We start from the raw sequence: 15,249 nt of genomic DNA on the forward strand, positions 1-15,249 counted from the left end.
GTGCTCCAGGTGATAGCCGCGGGTGCCCCAGCTGGTGCCCATGGGGGTCCCACGGGTGTTCCAGATGATGCCCCTCTGGGTGTCCCCTGGCACCCCAGGTGATGCCCACGGGGGCCTCTCTGGGTGCCCCAGGTGGTGCTCACGGGTGCCCCGCAGGGTGCCTCGAGCAATACCCACCAATGCCCCTCCGGGTGCCCCAGGCGATGCCCAGGGGTGCCCCGGTCCATGGGTGCCGCTCTGGGCACCCGCGTGCCCCGCTGGGCGTCCCGCGCGATGCCCGGGGGCGGGCGGGAGGTGGAGCCGGGCTTGGGAGAAATCCCACCCCTGGGCAGAGAGCGGCAAAAGGACAGAAACCGCCCCAAAAAGGCGCCGAGGCGGCAGCCGGCCGGACCGCGCCTCTTACCCAAACCAAAAATCCCGCCGCAGTGCCTCCGCGCCGCCGGCTGCCCGCCCGCCTTTTCGGGGGGTCCCCGCTGCCCCGGGGGCCGGGGGTGCCCCCTCCCCGCAGTTATATTTTACTCGTTCGCCGGATTCTCGCTTTCGCTTTGCCGCAGCCGATACACACCGCGAGCGCACCAGGGCCGCGAGCCGGGGCCGGGCCCCCCGCGCCCCCCGCGCCCCCTGGCCCCGCATGACCCCCCCGAGCCCCCGCTCGCCTCCCTGGTGCTTCACGATATTTGATTATACCATTGTACGCAGCCATTACCGATAGCGCCGCTCCTGCCTACATACACTTACTGACCCTGATACGGATTTTGGGGTGTTTTTTTTTGGTTTTCTTTTTTGTTTTGTTTATTTTGTTTTGTTTTGTTTTGTTTTTCTTCCCGTTGTTTTTTTTTTTTCTTCTGTTGTTGTTGTTGTTCCCCCCCTCCCCTATGCAAAAAAGAGAAAAAAGAGACAAAAAAGAAGAAAAAAACAAAAAAGAAAAAACTGACACACAAAAAAAATATTAAAAAATGAAAACAAAAAAAAAGACAAAAAAAAAAATGTATAAAAATTAAACAAGCTATGCTTCAACTCCAGCTCGCCTCCGCCCTTACTTCGCTGCCCCGGGGGAACTGAGGCACGGTGCCCAAGCGGGGAGAACACGGGTGTCCCGGCGGAGGAGGAGGGCACGGGGGGCACTGGGGATTGCGGAGCCCTGCCCCGCAGGGACACCCAGCACCCCGCGGGGGGAGCCGCAGCCGTGGCCGCCCTTGGCCCGGCGGGGCCGGGTGGCGGAGCCGGGAGCCCGCAGCGCGCAGCCCCGGCCGCAGGCGGCGGGGACATGTGGGGACAGGACATGGGCGGGGGCAGCCGCGCTTCACGTGGGAGTTCGGAGCTGCTGCCGCTTCCTCTGCTTCAGACCTTGGCCACGGGACGTCACCACCTCGTGCACGTGACGTCACCGCCTGGCGGAGTGACGCCGCTGTCGTCACCCGTAGATCGGCGTTGGCCGAAGCTGCGCTTCACCCCCGCGCTGCCCACGGTCCCTGTCCCCAAGCGCTGCTCGGGACAGCCTCAGGGCGAGGCCCCCCACCCCCCGTGTCCCCTCGGTGCCCACCCCTCGGTCCGGGCTGGTCTGGCAGCGATGTGGCCGGAGAGCCCCTCCCGCCCTGCCGAGGTCGCCGGGGTCTGGCAGCTTGGAACTTGCCATTGTCCCCTGCCCGAGTGGCACCCAGGGGTGCCGGACAGCCCCCTCCCCGCACGGTGACACGACACGCTTGACGCCGGGGTAGGCTGGGGAAACCTTTAGTGGGCACATCTGGGGAGGGGCTGTCGTTGTCCCCCCGGGCGGGACCCCCGCCGGCCCAGGGTCGGGGGGCACGGGGAGGCCCCGCTGCCGCCCGCGGCCGCCGCCCTCCTCGCTCAGCTCCGGCGAGCGGGTGATCCGCGCCGGGTCTTGGTCACAGCCGGGCCGGCCGCGGGGCGGGAGGTGCCACGGTGGCCGCGGCCGCCGCCGAAACCCGGCGCGGATCCGCGCCCCGCGGACGGGGTGAGGGTGCGGCGCCCGTCAGAGGCGCTCCGGAGCGGGCAGAGAGGTGCGGGGGGCACTCAGAGGGATGTGGCCGTGGCCTTGCTCTGCTGCTTGTCGTCCTTCAGCTCTTCCCAGTCCTCAGCTGCCGGGTTGACGTGGCCGGAGCGCTCCAGCCTGCGGGAGGGACGGATCGTCGGTCAGCCGGGCACTGCACCGGCACCGCGGCCGTGCCCCGTGAAGGGCACCGCGGCACGGCCGCCTCCAGCCATGCCGAGGGCACAGCCGGAACGTAGCCACCCTCGAGAGAATCCGAGCTCCGGTGGGGGGGGTCCCGGTGCTGCCCCGCGGCACCCGGGCTGTGGTACCTGTCAGTCTCCAGGGTCTCCGGGTTGTCGTTTTCCTTCCTGCGAGGGGAGAGAGGCTGGACGGTGCCCGGGGACAACCCTGCCCCAGCCCATGGCAACCTTCCAGCAGTTTTCCCCTGGCCACCACCCCCTGCCCCCCACACCAATCCAACCTCTTCTTCCGGAGACTCCAGAGCCGGTTAACGAGCAGCACGACGAAGACGACGAAGAGGAAGACGACGACGGCCGTGAGGCCAATGAGCCATGGCTGCAGCACCTTGGGGCCCGTGCCTGCATGGCCAGGGAAGGGAAAAGACAGGGATGGGGACAGCTTTGGGGGAGCTCCGTCCTTCAGGGGATGGGACCCCCCCCAGGACCTGGTGGGGATGGGACATCGGCAGACACTCACTGTTCCTCCTTTCCCAGCGTCCCTTGGGTACCAAGGAAGCCACTCCCGACACAGCTCACCTGTCACCAGTGCAGTGAGGAGCACTGGGGCAGCAGGTGGGTGTCTCCAGATCTTTCTGCTCTACCCCCAAAAGTTACTGTTGGAGCACTGAGACAGTGCCACTGGAAAGGTCTCCCAGGAGCTGATCTGATGCCTGAGGGGAGGCCTGGCCACCTCCCCAGATATCCCAGGGCACAGAGGGACCGGGGGCACCTACCAGCCTGTCCCTGGGCGGTGGAAGCGAGGACGAGCAGGAGCAGGAGCGAGAGGGGCTGCAAGAGCTTCGGCATTTTTGGGCGGCGGGCTGGGGCACGTCTGGATCCTGCTCCTGGAGGTGAGCTTTTGTCACCTGCTGCTATCGTGCCTGCACTCTGCACCCAAGGCAATGAGCGCCTTTATTGGCCCCAAGAGGACAAAGTGGCACCACGCACCATGGCAACGTGACTCCTGTCACCCCTGGCAGGTGGTACCACTCCCCTGGCTCAGGCACCGGCACCCCACCACACCCAGTGGCCACCACCTCCGGGAGCACAGTGGCAAAGGACAGGCATGTCCCTGTGCCCAGGACTGGGGACCACCCCCAGGGTAGGCAGGTGGATAGAGGCAGGGACAGACAGGCAGGAGGCTGGGGGGGTGCACATGTGGAAGAACAGATGGGTGATGGGGTGAAGCAGCGCCCACCCTGCCTGGCTCCCCCTATCCCAGCTGGCAGGGCTAGGGCAGATCCCATGGGGATGGGGCGGCACAGAGGGGTGGGCAATGCCAGGCCACCCCCAGCCCTCCCCTGGGCACGAGCCAGCTGCCCCCAGACAATCTCAGGTGGGACCCCATCATGTCCTAAGGGAGTGTGTGCATGCATACTGTCGAGAGTGAAATACTGACAGGGTTAGCTCAGGGAGACCACAGCAGGGTGCCCACCCACCAGGGCACAAAGAAAAGTGAGGCAGAGAGTGGCCACCAGTACCCCAGGGAAGGACAGTGGACTCTGGCAGGGCCACCCTGCCTGTGGCAATTCCTCAAGGGGTTGAGAAGAAGACTGGGGGCACAGGGATCCAGCTTCAACCTGGGTTTAAGACAAGGGCTGCAGATCCATTAAACAGCCCCCATGCCCAGTGCCCTTATCCAGAACCCAAGTGAGGCTTCAGGGTACTTTGTCCCCCAAGACTGGTTTGGGGCCACCTCTGCATGCCACTGAGCATGGTCTAGCAGTGCCAAGGCACTGAGGGGGTGGTGGGGGCACAGCCAGCCTCAGCATCCAGCTGTCCATCCATCTATCCCTACCCATGTGCCCACACTGACGTGGCACATCCAGAGGGGTATCCATGTTTCCATGTGCATGTGTGCACCCGTGTCCATGCCCCCTGCCACCATCAGCTGTGCCCCCACACCATGGGTATGCACCCTCAAGCACCCCCCTTTATACACCCATGTGCCCATGGCCAGGGGTGGCATGGCTGTGCCAAGGGGTGCTGTCACCGCAGGCAAAGGTTGGGATGACCCAGCCCTGCCACCCCCCACGCTGTGCTGGGCCAAGGGGTGAGCAGCGCTGGGGCAAGTGGCTTTATTGGTGTGATAGCCCAAGAGAAGCCCCGAGAGCAGCGCTAGGGCTGGGCAGGGAGGGGGAGGCTGTGTGCCAGGGCTGGGCAGTGCCTTTGGCCAGAGCCACACCGTGACACAATGGTCAGGCAGGACTGCAGGGTCCTGCTGGTGGCAGGGGTGTCCCCTGACCCTAGAAAAACCTCTTCTTGGGGGAGTTGGCAAAGGAGATGGAGCTGCGTGGAGCGAGCAGCTGCAGCGGGATGTCCGTGCCGGGCAGGATGCCGCTGCCTTCATCCTCCACCTTCGGCTCCACCAGCACCTCGTTGTCCTCCAGCCACTCTGCCTCCAGCACGGGGCCTTCAGCCATCCCTGCCTTCTCCTCCGGCTTGGGCCCAAATGCCCAGTCTGCAGGGGCAGAGACGGAGCTGTCAGCAGCACCAGCCCTCCCACAGCACAGTCTCGGGTGGGGGGATCCCCCTGGCCCCCTGCCCACCCCAAAGCCCGACCCTGCTGTGGGTAACACTCACCGGCGAAGTCGTGCACCAGGTCCTTGATGAGGTGCCCCACGATGGCATATGCCACCACCAGCACCAGTGTTGCTGCCATCATCAGGTACAGGACACAGCGGGGCAGGTGGATGCTGTCCAGGGCAGGGGGCTTGTAGTCCACGTACAGCACCCCGTCCTCCTCAGGGGGGGACTGCAGCAAGTGCCGTGGCCCCTGTGCCCCTCCGGTGCCAGGGAGGGGGATACCCCCTGCCAGGGCCATGGCCAGCTATCCCTGCACTCCACCCTAAGCCACTGAAACCTCTGCCACGCAGGGGACTGCAGGGGGGGAAGTGGCATCAGGGTCCACAAAGCTCCTCGGTGCTGTCAGCTCACAGGGACAGCAGTGTCCCTATAGCTGGTGGCAGTGACACTCACCCAGCGACAGAGCTGTGTTGCTGAGAAGGAGCTTAGCACCTGCTAATCCAGGCACAGCCCGGCTGCCTCAGCATGGGAGGTGACCAGCAGGCTCCAATGTGGGTCAGTCCCCAAATCCTGCCCCTCTGGGAGCACCACTGGTACCCCTGCCCCCCTGGGAGTGGGGAGTCACTGGAGCAGCTGGAGAACTCCCCAAGACAGGAATGGGGAGAGATGCCCAAGGTCTTTCTCCCTCCCCTGGGCTGGGTTAAATCCCTCAGCAGGCCCCGGATCCCTGGAGCAGATGGCTGAGATCGCAGAGGACACAGCCCCCCCTTGGAGCTGGAGGTGATGGGCAGAGGGGATGGGGATGCAGCCTCAGCCACGGGAGCTCCCACGGGCCCCCTCTGCTGTACAGGGAAGCAGCCCATGACAAGAAGCTGTCACCTTCCCAGATGGCTGCCACGTGGCCACATGTCACCCCAGCACCCAGAGTCACCTCCCCAAGGCAGAGCAGCCTGCAAGGGGGGGGGGGCCGAGTCCATGCTTCCCCCAAAAGCAATTCTCCCCCCACCAAGAGGGTGCAGGTTTTAGCCCAGATCAGCAGCAGCTTTGAAGAAATCCCAAAGCCTTCCCAGCACAGGTTGGAGGTGCTGGTGGAGTTCAGTGCCAAGTTAAGGCTCAAGGCTGAGCCCTGCTCCACACCAGCATCTTTCAGCTCTGCTGCACCTGGTCAGCCTCGGAAATGCATTTTGTTCCAATTTTGTCTTAAAAGGTGCTGGGGGTGCAGAGACAAATGTTGGCACATAATGATTGGGAAACAGCCCTGCAAGGTCTGAGTGAGTCTCCCGTGGAAAATCTGGAGAGCAAAGGTGGGGGCGGCCAAGGTGATAAGTGGGGACAAACAGCCTGGCAAACTCCAGGGTGCTGGAGCTCACGTGCAAAGGGAACAGTGGAAATGATAACGTGGCCTGGGGGAAGTCACCCATCTCACTGTGCTGGGGATGGATATGACACAGGGACACCCCAGAGCCCAAAGAGGTCCTGCCCATCACCCAGGGGCTATGGAGGGTGAGGGAAAGGGGACAAACAACCCATAACAGCAGCTGACTCCAAACAGTGTGAAAACATCAGATGTTTGTCCCCTGTGCTGGGGAAGTGCAGTCTGGAGCCTCTCACCCTCCCCATCACATATATGTGACCCTACTGACATGTCACTGACTTAGTGTGTACAGGTGACCAAAACTGGTCACATCTTGACTAAGAGCCCTTTCCATCAGGTCCTGAACTGGGTCAGACAGGGCCATGGCCAGGGCTGCCCCTTGGTTGTGACCCTGAGCACCAGGGCCCTGAGGATGCTGAGCTGGCTTCAGGGACTAAGAGGATTGAGCCTGGGAGTGACTCACAGGGAGCCCTTGGACAAGGGGAAAAGGTATGCCCAGCAGGATGCCAGGCCCTGCAGGGCAGTGGGACCTACCAGGGCACCCCAGATCATCCTCCTCCCCAGGGCTGGGGGTTTCACCTCTTGCCATCAGGGACCCCACTCCCTGCTCCTCCCAATGTAGCTGGATTCGATTTTAAAGGTCCTTTCCCATCTCAATGGTTCTATGACTTCATTTTGGCAGCCCCCAGCCTCCTGCCCAGGGCTTGACCCCACTGGGTGCACTCCACACCTGGGCACAGGTAAATCACAGCTCAACTCATCCCAGCTTCCTGTGCCAGTGCTTTATTCCCTGCCAAACCCCAAACCCCATTGCCCAGGCTGGGCTGACGGAGGGATTTGGGTGCCAGCAGCAGCCTCAGCCCTCCTGGCCTTGGTTAAACACAGACAAAAGCCCAGGCAGGCTCTGCCTCACCCTGCCCACCCTAATGGCAGCGCCCTTCCCTGCAGAAGAAACCCCAGCCATATCTTCCCAACTTTGCCATGAAATAACCCCCACCCTAGGGCAGAGGCTGCCACAGGCTCAGCTCCAGCTTGTCCCAACAGGAGAAGCCAAACCCACTGCGCGGGCGAGGAGGGCCCCGGCTCGGTACCATCACTGAAGCAATTTTGAAGCATCCTAACACCACAGCCCACAGAGTGGGTGCCCAAAGCCCATCCTAGCCCCCAGCAAAGCTCAGCTGCAGAGAACGGAGCTGCCGACGGGGCAGCGCCAACCCAGGGCAGGCCCAAGCCCTGCAGAGCTGCAGCAGGCTCTGACGTGCCAAGCAGAGCCCACCTGGTCCAAGCCCCAAGCCATGCTGCGGGCAGGCGGCGCTGATCCTGGCAGGGAAAAGGGGCAGATCCAGGAAACAGGAGCTGGCAAGGAGTGGTGGGGAGGCAAGTAGCAGCTCAGCCTGGATTTGGAGGGAAAAGGTGGCTGTAATTGTGCCAGAGAGCAAACCCAGCCCCTCCTCCAGCTCTGCGTGGCAAGGCACGGATCCGCCATTGGCAGCAGGAGGGGGTGGGAGGCGGCACACCCCCCCAGTGCCCCCAGTCCAGGCTCAGGAGGAGGCCTGCAGCTTGCAGAGCCCGTCGGCGTACTGGAACTGGGCGCCGTTCTCATACTCGTACATGTCCAGGGCCACCTGGCAGCTCTCGCGCACCACGCGCTCCTCGTCGCCGGCGAAGGCGCGCAGGGCCCGCAGGCAGGAGGGCCGGGCGATGGAGCCCAGCGCCTCGGCGCACTCGTGCCGCACCATGGGGCTCTCGGCGCGGCTGCACAGCGTGGCCGTCAGCTGAGGGACGCACGCCTCGTCCTGCAGCTGCCCCAGCACGTACCCGATCTCGTGGCGGAACAGCGCGCTGCCGCAGCGCAGCCCTGCGGGGAGGGGACAGAGAGCTGGGACGCCCCAAAATTCACCAGGATGCCCCCAACATGTCAGGATGCCTGGATGGAGCCCCCACCTGAAAGCTGGGGATGCCAAGGGTCACCGCCCCAGCCCCATGTACAGGAAGGGGTATCCCACCCTGCTCCCTGATCCCAGCCTGCTCCCTGATCCCACCCTGCTCCCTGATCCCAGCCTGCTCCCTGATCTCACCCTGCTCCCTGATCCCAGCCCAGTCCCAGAGCCTCCTTTGATGGCAGCACCCACCCCCCAGCAGAGCTGCTGCTCCCAGCCTGCCCAGGTTCTGCCCCACCACATGATGTTCCGGGGGAGGGCAGCATGGCCAGGGACTCCAGCGCTCCGGGACCAAGCAGCTGGAGCAGGAGCTGACAGATCCCATCTTATGGACCTCAACAGTCCCAGATGGCTGGAGAGCCTGACCCACTTCCCTCAGGCTGGGGTGACTCCAAACAGTTCTGGAGCTGTGGTCTGCCCCTTTCCCACTCAGGGACATTCCCCTCTCCAGAACTATTCCCAAACACCAGCAGCCCTTGACCTTCCAGGCCAGGAGAGCACGACCTCAAAACCCCCAGGCCAGGTCTGACAATGGGTCAGACCAGCTGGTCCCAGACCATGATCACAGCCGGTGCCCTCCATCCTTCAGGGAAGGGGGTCTGGAGGACCTTCCAGGCAAGGGGACTCTGGAATAGCAAAGACCACCCAGAACTCTGTAACGTAGCAGGGAACAGCAGCCCTAGACACAAACACGTGAGAGCAGCTCTGGCAGTCCTAGATTTGGGAAGGGCTTGTCCCAGATTAGGCCGGACAGACCCACAGCAAGGACAGGCACTCACCTTCTGCCAGTGCCAGCACAGCAGCCTGGCCCCCCACATTCCGTAGAGCAAACATGGCCCGGTAGCGCTCAAAGAGCTCCTGGGACTCATCCAGGAGGATCTCCCGGAGCTTGGCAACATCCGTCTCCTCAGCGGGGGGAGCAGGATCTACAGACAGGTACGGGCTGCTGCCTGGCTTCTCCTTGTTGTTCTGCAGCCACTCCAGCCTCCTCACGGCCAGCTGACACGTCTCTGCCACCTGTGGGGACAGGGACACAGCCCCAGCTGCAGAACAGCACTGGACAGCGCCAGGAGAAGCCCCAGCACACAGCAGCATGTCACTGCGATGTCCCCACCAACCTGGCCAGCACGGGACTCGCCTCCGAGACCAGCAGTGCTGCATCCCAGAGGAAATCACCCCTCGGGAAGCTCACCTCAACCACAGGATCCTGGGAATAGCGTTTCAGGATATCCAGCACGTCAGGGTTCCCAATAGCACCCAGGGCTTCACCTGAAGGAGGTATCAGGATGTTATCAGGATGTCTGTGTGAGAAGAACCCTGCTGTGTCCTCTGGCAGTGCCTTGCCTTGCTCTAAAGCACAGACACAGGCCTAACTGACCAATCCCAAATGGGGCAAATGTGGACACAGGCGGGACTGACCAATTCCAAACAGGACAAACACGACGGGAGAAACCTGTCCAGCAGGAACACCAGAGCCTGGCCAACCTGTCCAGTCAGGTGCGGCCAGGGAAGGTGGTGAGATGTTACGTGACTCAGGGTTTGACATCCAAGCCGGATCAGGCCCCCACGAGCTGCTCTGTACAGTGGGGAAAGCACCCCAAGCCCCACTTGCCAGCCAGCCCCCTGCCCTGCCCCCAGAGCCGCAGGAGCTGCTGCCGTACCTGCCTCGTGCCGGACCATGGGCTCCTGGGCCGTGTCCTCCAGCACGCGGACGAGCACCGGGATGGCCGCCTCGTCCTGCATCTGGCCCAGGCAAAAGGCCAGCTCGTGCTTCAGCAGCGCCGAGCCGTCCCCAAAGGCGCGGCTGATCCACTCCACGGCCGCGCGGCCGCCCAAGTTCCGCAGGGTGAAGAGGGCCCGGAACCGGGCGGGCAGCGGCTGCGCCGCGTCCACCAGCGTGCGGCCAATGGCCTCCACCTCCTGCTCCGTCACCATGGCGCGGACGGGTCCGGGCACGCTGGGGGCTCGGGTGGCTCCTCGGTCACACTCCTGCGTCCGGGGAAGGGAGTCAAGGTGCGCCCTCAGCCTCCAGCGGGTCCCGTGGCCGGGGGCAGGGCGGGCGGGAAGGGCCGCGGCCCGGCCCGTGCCGGAGAACCGGACCCTAGGGCCGGGGCTGACCCCACAGCGCGTGTGCTCGGACACTCGGTTTCACCGGATACTCGGGACGGACACAGACCGCCTGCCGCGACCGCGCTGGGCGGAGCCCCCGAGTCAGCGGAAGCGGGGCCCGAGAGGAGCCGCAGGATCGGGGGATCCCGGGGGGTTCGGGGAGAGCCCGGCAGTGCCGGCACTACACTCACCGCGCGCCGCCATCTTGCTGCTCCGCCACGTGACCGCCCGGCAGGCGCCTGCGCAATACGCATAGGAGGCGCCCACGAGGGGGCGCTGCCTCCCCTCCACCCGAGAGCGCTGCGGCCGCCAGGAGGCGCTGCCCAGCATGGCCGGGCCCGGGCAGCGAGCGCAGAGCCGGGCGGGGCCACGGGAACCGAGCCACAGACCCCTCCGGAGACGGGCTGGGGGTGACAGCCTGGGCAAACCCATCCAGAGAGGGGCTAGGGTGTTCCAAGGAGGGCAAATTCCTCTGGAGAGGGGCAGGAGGTGCCAGGCTGGGCAAACCCCTCTGGAGAGAGGCTGGGGATGCCAGGCTGGGCAAGGCCCACCCTGAGAGGGGCCTGGGGGTGTTCCAGGCTGGGAGAAATCCCACCGGAGAGGGTTCAGGCAGTGCCAGAACCCTGAGGCAAACACCACCCTGAGAGGGACCTGGGGTGCGAGACTGCACAAAATCCCTCAGGAGAGGGGTCAGGGATGCCAGGCTGGGCAAAATCCCACTGAAGAAGAACCAGGGGTGTTCCAGGCTGGGTGAACCTCTCCAGAGGGGGGTCAGGGTGTTCCAGGCTGGACGAACCTGTCTGGAGAGAGGCCAGGTGTGCTAGGCTGAGCAAAACCCCTCTGGAGAGGGGCTGGGGGGTGCTAGGCTGGACAAACCTTAGGGCATCACATCCATGAGTTTGTGGATGCAGTTTAATTCCAGGCTGGTGTCAGCCCTTGCAAGCCACTGCTCCACTCCTTCCTTCCCTCTCCTTCCCATGTGTGTTTATGCAGCAACTTTCAAACCTCCAAAGGAGTTTTGCCTTATTTCAAGGGTCCTGTTGATTTTGGTCTAATGGAAAGGCTTTGAGACAGAGGAAAGAGAGATCCCAGCAGCCGCCTCCTCCCAGCCCGAATCCCCACTGTACTCCCGCAGCACACAAGACACCACCAGTTTAGGTCCTGGGAGAGAGAATGAGAACAAAATACATTCCACTGCCTGAAACTTCGACAGCAAACCCAGGACGAGCGTGACACGGCCGCCCCTCCCCGCCCTGGGCCCGCCTGGTACAGCTGGTAGCACTGGGCCGGTTTGCCAGAGTCCACGGTGAGTCTGCAAGCAGGGATGTGCAGGGCAGCTGCTCCCGGGCCCATCAGCCCTCCCCGCAGCTCTCGAAGTACTGGCACATCAGCTCCCGCACTTGCTCAGCCCGGTTGTCCTCCATGGCGGCCGGCGCGGGCTGGCAGGGCTTGGGCAGCTCGGTGGGCTCGGTGCCCTCCAGCCACTCCTCGTTGAAGGGGTTGTCGTGGGCCTCGCAGACGTTGTGCAGGATGCAGCAGGCGAGGACGAGGGTGGGCAGCAGCTCCAGGCTGCAATCGTCACACTTGAGGAGGATCTGCCAGCGCGCCTTGAGGCGCAGGAAGGCGTTCTCGATCACGCTGTGGGCCCGCTTCAGGCGGTAGTTGAACTGCAGCTGGCGCTGGGTCAGGTTCTCATCCTCCTGGTAGGGCTTGAGGATCCAGTCTTGCAGGGGGTACGTGGCATCGCCCAGCAGCACGTACTTCTGTGCCTTCCCCATGAAATGCTTGGGAGGGTTGGGGCACAGCCGGCCCTCCTTGGCCAGCACCCACAGGCTGGAGCTCTCCAGGACCGCGCTGTTCTCCATGCTGCCTGGAAAGGCGGTGGAGACGTCCCAGAACTGCCCCAGCCCATCCACGGTGGCCTGCGTGAGGATGGAGTGCCAGCCCTGGCCGTTGCAGTAGTCGGCGGTGAGGCGCAGGGGCGGGTGGATGGGGATGTGCAGGCTGTCCAGCGCCCCGATGCAGTGCGGGAAGCCCCAGCGTGTGCAGAAGATGCGCGCCATGTTCTCCAGCTCCTTCTCGTCAGGCAGCCGGAGGTAAAGCGGCTTCAGCAGCAGGACGACGGCATAGCTCACCTCCCGGACACAGCTCTGCACCGTGGAGGGCCCCACGCCAAAGAGCGGGCTCAGAGTCTGGTACTCCACGTTGGTGGCCAAGTGCCACAGGGCCACAGCCACCCTCTTCTCCAGTGGCAGGGTGGGGTGGAAGTGGGCGCTGTGCGGAGCCAGCCCAGGCCGCAGCTGGTTGCAGATGTAGAAGAAAGTCTCCTTGGACATCCGAAACTTCTCCAGCCAGTCCTGGGGCCCAAACTCCTTCAGGACCACCTGCTCCCACCAGTCCGTGCTCCTGAGGCTGGGCCAGGCGCGGGGGTAGAAGCAGCAGCTGGTTCTCCTCCTGTGAGCGATGAGGAGCTGCAGTGCAGGGGAGAGACAAGAGCGGTGTGAGACAGAGCTTCCCTGCACTTCACTGGGACCCGCTTCTGAAGGCCAGCCAGCTCAAGAGACTTGCTCAAGGCAGGAGGACGGCCAGCGCCAGGTGGCCAGTGGTCCCAACTGGTCTAACACCAGTCAAAGCTTCCTGTTCCTGGGAAACCTCCCTGCAAACCCACCAGGCAGTAGGTGTGACTCCAGACCAAATGCTCAGGTGTTGCATATGGAGTTTTCTGGAAAAGCTCTTTTCTGGGGTGGCCATTCTCTCTGGGGGTTTGTATTTTAATGAGCATAGCTGGATTTCCAGCTGTCAAGGGAACTGTGGGCTAAGTCCTGATTTAGAAGGGGGAGAGAGCATCCCTCAAAGGTGGGAATCATGATTTGGAAGGGGAAGCTCCTGGCCTCTCCAAAGGAATTGTTTTTCTGTTATTAAATTCTACAATGCAACTTTAAGCTAAAAATAAGCTTTAGTCACATTCAGCCATTGCCCAGGCCAGCAGGTTCCTCGTATTCCCTCCCAGCTTGTCCTTGCAGCCAGGGATCCCTTGTATCCCCCATTGCATCCCCCACCTTTGATGTCACCCCCATGCCCGCTGCATCCACCATCCTTTGTGTCCAGGAACACATCCCATGTCTTTCATGTCCCATCCTTTGTGTCCCTGTCTTTGTGTCCCACAGAACCCCCATGGTCCTCATCCTTTGTGATCTCTGTGTCCATGTGTCCTTTCTGTTCCACATCCTGTGTTTTGGGTCTCACATGTCCCCCACCCTTTATGTCCCCCTTGTGACTTCCCCGTGCTCCCTATCCTTCCCACCACTGTCCTTTGCATCCTGCAACCCCCCCCCCCGTCAATTTTTTCTGCTCCTGTGACTTGTGTACCCCGTGCCCCACATCCCCCATGTCCATGCGTTCCATGTCTTACGATCCCCATCCTGTGTCCCCGTAATCTGTCCCGCATCCCCCCCATCCTCCATGTCGTCGTGACCTCCGCTCGTCTCTTGTATCCCCCACCCTTTGTGTCCCCGTGATTCCAGTGACCCTCCCATCCTTTGTGTCCCCACGATCTCCACGCACCCCCCGCAGCCCCGCACCCTCGGTCCCCCATGACCCCGTCCCCGCGTGCGGTTCTCCCCGCGTCCCGTCCGGTCCCCCCCGCGGCCCCGCCCCGGTCACCGTCATGAGCCGCTTCTGCCGCTGGCTGTAGTAGTGCCGGAGCCAGGCGCGCCGCTGCGGCCCGTCCCAGCCCCCGGCGCCGGCGCCGCTCCCGCTGCCGGCGCCGCTCCCGGTGCCGGTGCCGTTCCCGGCCATGGCCCCGGCGCGCCGCCGCCGCCGCCGCGCCAGCGCGCACAGCAGCACCAGCAGCCGCTCCCGCATTTTCAAATCGGGAGCCGGGGCCGCCCTGGAAGTGATCGGCGGCAGGGTCACGGTGGCACCGGGAGGCGGGACGGGGTGGTGCCGCTCCGCTCCGCGGCTCTGCAGGGCAGCGCACAGATATGCCCATCCCCGTCTGCCGCTCACCGTGCAGACATTCCCATCCGCACCGCACCGCACCGACCTGCCCATGCCCATGCCCATGCCCACAGCACCAGCACCACCATCCCCATCCCCATCCCCATCCGCTCCTCTCCACACTGTTCTGCACAGCTCTGCCATCTCCATCCCCACCACCCTCACCAGCTCACCAAACCACACAATCCCACCATCCCCATCCTTACCATCATCCCCACCCTCACCACCATGCCCATCCCAACCCACTCATTTCCCATCTCTAGGCTGGGCTGGAAAAGGGTCACCAGGCTCAGCTGCAGCAAGGACTGGCACTACAGAAACAAGGAAAACTGCAGCAACAAAATCCCAAATCTGCCTTGGATTTGCAGGAAGGGTAGAAAAGGCTGGAAAATACTGGACAAATCTCAGCTTGGGCAGGGACTGGCACCAGAGTGACAAAAGACCCAACCACAGACAGGCAGTGCCAATGCCCTGGCGGTGCCTGGTGAAAGGGGCAAGATGAATGTGTCTTTACAAACCAACTGTGTGAATCTGCTTGTAGATAGGGCCAGGGACTTGTAGATAAGGAAGTAACTGGAGAAATTATCAGTTTCAGAAAGTGTTACTAATTCACAAGGACTGCTGCTCAGCCAAGGTCCTGCTAAATTCCTGAACATGGAGAAGAACAACAAAGACAATAGAACTATGAATGTCCTATGTTAAACAAAGGGGTGATGCATATTAGAGAGGGACACACAGTAGGCAATTCAGGAAGTTTGTACTTTCAAAGTACCTCAGCCAGTGGAGAAATGGAGATGGTGACGTGACGAAGAAAATTAGGATAAAAAGGAGGCTGCGTCCCCCAACAATTTGAGAGGCCCCATGGGAAATGCCCCATGGTCTCTCTCTTTGTTCATGAATAAAGTTACAGGACTCCTCTGTCTCCTTTCTGGACATAAACCTCTGGTATCTTGAATTTTTCTGTACACCTGGGAGTAATGGCAGGGCTTGGATGGTACCCCAAAAGTGGTGCCTACTCTCCCAAAGTCTGTTGGTTTTCTGGATGTGCCATGGCAGGGCAGATCCCAC

General features: G+C 62.7%; 3 protein-coding genes across 3 annotated transcripts; all 3 read right to left on the bottom strand.

Moving 5' to 3' along the window:
* Positions 1–949: 949 nt before the first annotated feature.
* Positions 950–4,784, bottom strand: SMIM24 (small integral membrane protein 24). The gene is made up of 4 exons (XM_041422602.1): positions 2,967–4,784; positions 2,475–2,592; positions 2,323–2,361; positions 950–2,131 (listed from the first exon to the last, which is right to left on the bottom strand). Exons 1-4 carry the CDS (start codon positions 3,037–3,039, stop codon positions 2,035–2,037), a joined length of 327 nt encoding a protein of 108 aa, XP_041278536.1. The 5' UTR covers positions 3,040–4,784; the 3' UTR covers positions 950–2,034.
* A 2,116-nt stretch (positions 4,785–6,900) lies between these two features.
* On the bottom strand, positions 6,901–10,408 carry DOHH (deoxyhypusine hydroxylase). Its single transcript, XM_041422589.1, has 5 exons — positions 10,374–10,408; positions 9,735–10,062; positions 9,266–9,342; positions 8,853–9,090; positions 6,901–7,991 (listed from the first exon to the last, which is right to left on the bottom strand). Exons 2-5 carry the CDS (start codon positions 10,006–10,008, stop codon positions 7,675–7,677), a joined length of 906 nt encoding a protein of 301 aa, XP_041278523.1. The 5' UTR covers positions 10,009–10,062; positions 10,374–10,408; the 3' UTR covers positions 6,901–7,674.
* Positions 10,409–10,683: 275 nt separating this feature from the next.
* LOC121345498 (protein ANTAGONIST OF LIKE HETEROCHROMATIN PROTEIN 1-like) lies at positions 10,684–14,247 on the bottom strand. Its single transcript, XM_041422500.1, has 2 exons — positions 13,846–14,247; positions 10,684–12,653 (listed from the first exon to the last, which is right to left on the bottom strand). The coding sequence occupies exons 1-2, from the start codon at positions 14,245–14,247 to the stop codon at positions 11,535–11,537; spliced, it is 1,521 nt and encodes a 506-aa protein (XP_041278434.1). The 3' UTR covers positions 10,684–11,534.
* Positions 14,248–15,249: the final 1,002 nt, after the last annotated feature.

Source organism: Onychostruthus taczanowskii, unplaced genomic scaffold, assembly GCF_017590055.1.
Source record: "Onychostruthus taczanowskii isolate IOZ18803 unplaced genomic scaffold, ASM1759005v1 scaffold110, whole genome shotgun sequence".
NCBI lineage: Eukaryota > Metazoa > Chordata > Aves > Passeriformes > Passeridae > Onychostruthus > Onychostruthus taczanowskii.